This window comes from Panicum virgatum, chromosome 6K (assembly GCF_016808335.1).
Source record: "Panicum virgatum strain AP13 chromosome 6K, P.virgatum_v5, whole genome shotgun sequence".
In the NCBI taxonomy this organism is placed as follows: Eukaryota; Viridiplantae; Streptophyta; class Magnoliopsida; order Poales; family Poaceae; genus Panicum; species Panicum virgatum.
Genome location: NC_053141.1, coordinates 28,110,483 through 28,113,499, shown reverse-complemented (window position 1 = coordinate 28,113,499; position 3,017 = coordinate 28,110,483). Strand labels below are relative to the sequence as shown.

The following is a 3,017-nucleotide window of genomic DNA, read 5'->3' as shown; positions in this document are numbered from 1 at the left end:
CCAAACGGCGCACCTCCTCGGCTCCTCCGTCGACCTCCTCTTCCCGGAGCGTGCGGATCCAGCGCGTGCGCGGCTGCGGCGGCCACCCCAGGCCCCAGCAGGCGCGCGGCCAGCACGTGCGTGGCTCGCCGGCGCCGCGAGCCCGCGGCGGCTCCCTCCGCCTGACTGCCGAGATCTTTTTTTTTATTTTGTGAACACTCGGTTCTTTTGGTTAGAACCGGAACCGAACCGAAACTGAAATTTGTCGGTTCCTATATCTGAAAAGAACCGATCGGTTCCTATTTTCTTAGAATCGAATTTTCAAAAGAACCGAGGAACCGAATCGATCGGTTCGGTTAGAACCGAACGCCCAGCCCGGCCAGCGAGCACCTCGAGCTCGCGGTCCCCGTCCGGCGGAGTAGCCGGCGTCCGTGCCTGGGGCGGAGCCACTGCCGCCCCGACATTCCCCACGGGTGCGCGAACCCTAGGCTCCAGAAGGTTCCTCATGGACTGCGAAGCAGAGTGGAATGGCGCATGGCTGGTGAGGTTGGGTTGGGGGGGAGTGTGAGGAGGATGACGACGCGGCCCGAGGAAACGGGCGGCTGCCCGAACCGGCTGAGAAAATTTGGTATGCCCACACGGTATACTGCACACAGCTTTGTCAGGCCTGATATCATTTAAGAAAACAATTATTTTAATTCCGACATCATCAAAGACGGTTAGCAGCAGCACACAGGCTACGGAGAAGTGGCACTGCCGATCGAACAGGCAATTTCACACCAAGCACTTTATGTTGGTACGCTGCACGTCAGTCTTAGATTTCCATGGCGCAGCAAACTGTTCAGTTCGCAGAAGTTTCTTCTCAAATTTTGTCGCAGCATATATGTACGTCCAGTCCCACCAGCTGAAGAAACGCCCTTCCAACTTTCCAGACTCGCACTATTTCAGCTGCAGCGAGCAGAACACTTTGTCTCGTGCTTCCCCTTGCAATCCGTTAGACACCTGACAATTTGTCCCTAACTAAGCATAATCACTAGGACTTTGATCACTATTCTTCTCTTACCACCACATGCTGCTCGTAGTCAGACGGCCACGCTTCACTGCTCATCTTCATTGGGGGAGACCTTCATTAGTTCCATAGCCTTCCTTCAAAATCCAAACCCAAGAAATAAATTTCAGCCACAATCACAGAGGCAGTCCGCAATGATAGAAACAATGGCAAAAAGAAACATTGGAAAGAAAATTTTCCAAATATATATATGGCCTCGTCCTGTTGCCATTTGACATACATGCTAACTGCTTGTCATTGTTATACATGCACAAAAGAATAAACAAAAGGGTAGCAGGTTACCGTAGTTCTCTCTCAATCTCTTCATTTCCAGGATCCAACTTCTGCGCGTCCAGAAGAGCGTCATGGGCTTGTTTGTACTCCTAAGACGTAGCAAATCCAGCCACATAAGACAGACACACCTCAGCAAAATTTGTAGTGGATAAAAATATTGGCAGGCTAGAAGAGTGTATCTCACCCCGAGTAACATGTGAGCTGCACCCTGACGATAGCAACCTTTAGCCCAGTCAGGTCGCATCATCCTGCACTTGTAAGCATCTGATAGGGCACCTTCACCATTACCCATTTGCAGTCGACAAAGGCTCCTGTTTGAATATAGCGTTGCATCTGGTGCATGATCTATGGCCTAAAAATGGTCAAACAAGAAAATCATACAATTACATTTCCCAAGCTTAAATGATAACTAATGGAAACTAGATTGAAGCAATTATTTGTCATCGGTAGACTACAGATTTCACACACAACAACAGATAGATGAAGACCTGTCTTCAAACTTCTTGGACTCAGATTCACTGTGTGGAAAGAGATTTCTTCCATTCGGAAAGATGGAGAAAACAGAAAAGTTTACCGTTCTATCATTGCTACATGTTCCTGTCTCCTAATCCAAGCATGTGAGAGAGTGACACTCCCGAATTCCCCTAAGGGTCCGTTTGGATGTCGACATTGGAGAGCTTGGTATTGAATTGGATCCAATACCAAAACAGCCTAGGCATTGAAATAGGTTCAATACCAAAACTATTGTTTGGATGTAGATGGAATTGCTAGATTGAATTCAACTAGAGTCAAATACCAATTCTTGTTTCGATGTGCATACCGTAGATTTGGGAATTGACTTGTCTTCATTTCCTCTCCACTGCTCGGTCGGAGCAGAGCGGCGGCGGAGGGCACGGCACAGTGGAGCGGCACAGAGGAGGGGAGCAGCACGGAGGAGCAGCAGGGGAGCGGCCTGGTGGCTTCGGGGCGCAGTGGAGGGAGCAGCGCGGCGTGGTGGTGGCTTCAGGGCGCGAGGAATGGAGTGGGCGCGGGGCAGCCGAGCAGCGCCAGAGGGAGCGGCGCCGGGGAGCAGAGCCATGGCGGAGGTAGGGGCGTGGGGGCTGAGGGGTGCGGCGGAGCGAACGGTGGGGGAGAGCAGAGCGGCGGAGGGAGCAGCGTGGACAAAGAGGGGAAGCCAGCCGCAAGGAAGGAGGGGGGCCGCAGCCACAAGGGAGAACAGGAGGGGGCCAAGCCGGCGAGGAAGACGAGGAGGGGAGGCCGGTCGCGATGAAGGAGGTGGCCGCGCCGGCGAGGAAGACGAGGAGGGGAAGTTGGGCGCAAGGAAGGAGGGGGCCGCGGCCGTGAGGAAGAAGAGGGGGCTGCGGCTATGAGGGAGAAGAGGTGGAGGGGTCTGCGGTGGAGTTCCGGCGGCGGAGGTTGGGGGTGGAGCTTCAGCGGCATCGGGCCGGCGGGGGTTGTCGCGAGGAAGAAGAGCGGAGGCCAATTCACCGTAATACAGAGGGCTCGGTATTGAGGGCAAGGGACAGCAGGTGGAGTGAATACCGGTTGGCATTGAGGGAAGTTTCCAATGCCGATTCCAAAATCATCCAAACACCAGATATTTGATGCCTAGAATACCAATTCCGAATTCCATGCCCCAATGTCTACATCCAAACGGGCTGTAAATGGACTCCATGTTTGGACTTCTGTTCCATAT

The 3,017-nt window shown here is 53.1% G+C and overlaps 1 protein-coding gene across 1 annotated transcript; it reads right to left on the bottom strand.

Moving 5' to 3' along the window:
* Nucleotides 1-623: 623 nt before the first annotated feature.
* LOC120712156 (hsp70-Hsp90 organizing protein 2-like) lies at nucleotides 624-1,937 on the bottom strand. The gene is made up of 3 exons (XM_039997870.1): nucleotides 1,506-1,937; nucleotides 1,331-1,410; nucleotides 624-1,125 (listed from the first exon to the last, which is right to left on the bottom strand). The coding sequence occupies exons 1-3, from the start codon at nucleotides 1,611-1,613 to the stop codon at nucleotides 1,077-1,079; spliced, it is 237 nt and encodes a 78-aa protein (XP_039853804.1). The 5' UTR covers nucleotides 1,614-1,937; the 3' UTR covers nucleotides 624-1,076.
* Nucleotides 1,938-3,017: the final 1,080 nt, after the last annotated feature.

Bases quoted from the DNA above. Each gene is read 5' to 3' on its own strand.
- LOC120712156 (XM_039997870.1), bottom strand. From the start codon at position 1,613: ATGGGTAATGGTGAAGGTGCCCTATCAGATGCTTACAAGTGCAGGATG. The intron at 1,411-1,505 runs GTGAGATACACT...GCTACGTCTTAG, and splicing joins CAGCTCACATGTTACTCGGG to GAGTACAAACAAGCCCATGA. The intron at 1,126-1,330 runs GTAACCTGCTAC...TGGATTTTGAAG, and splicing joins GAGATTGAGAGAGAACTACG to GAAGGCTATGGAACTAATGA.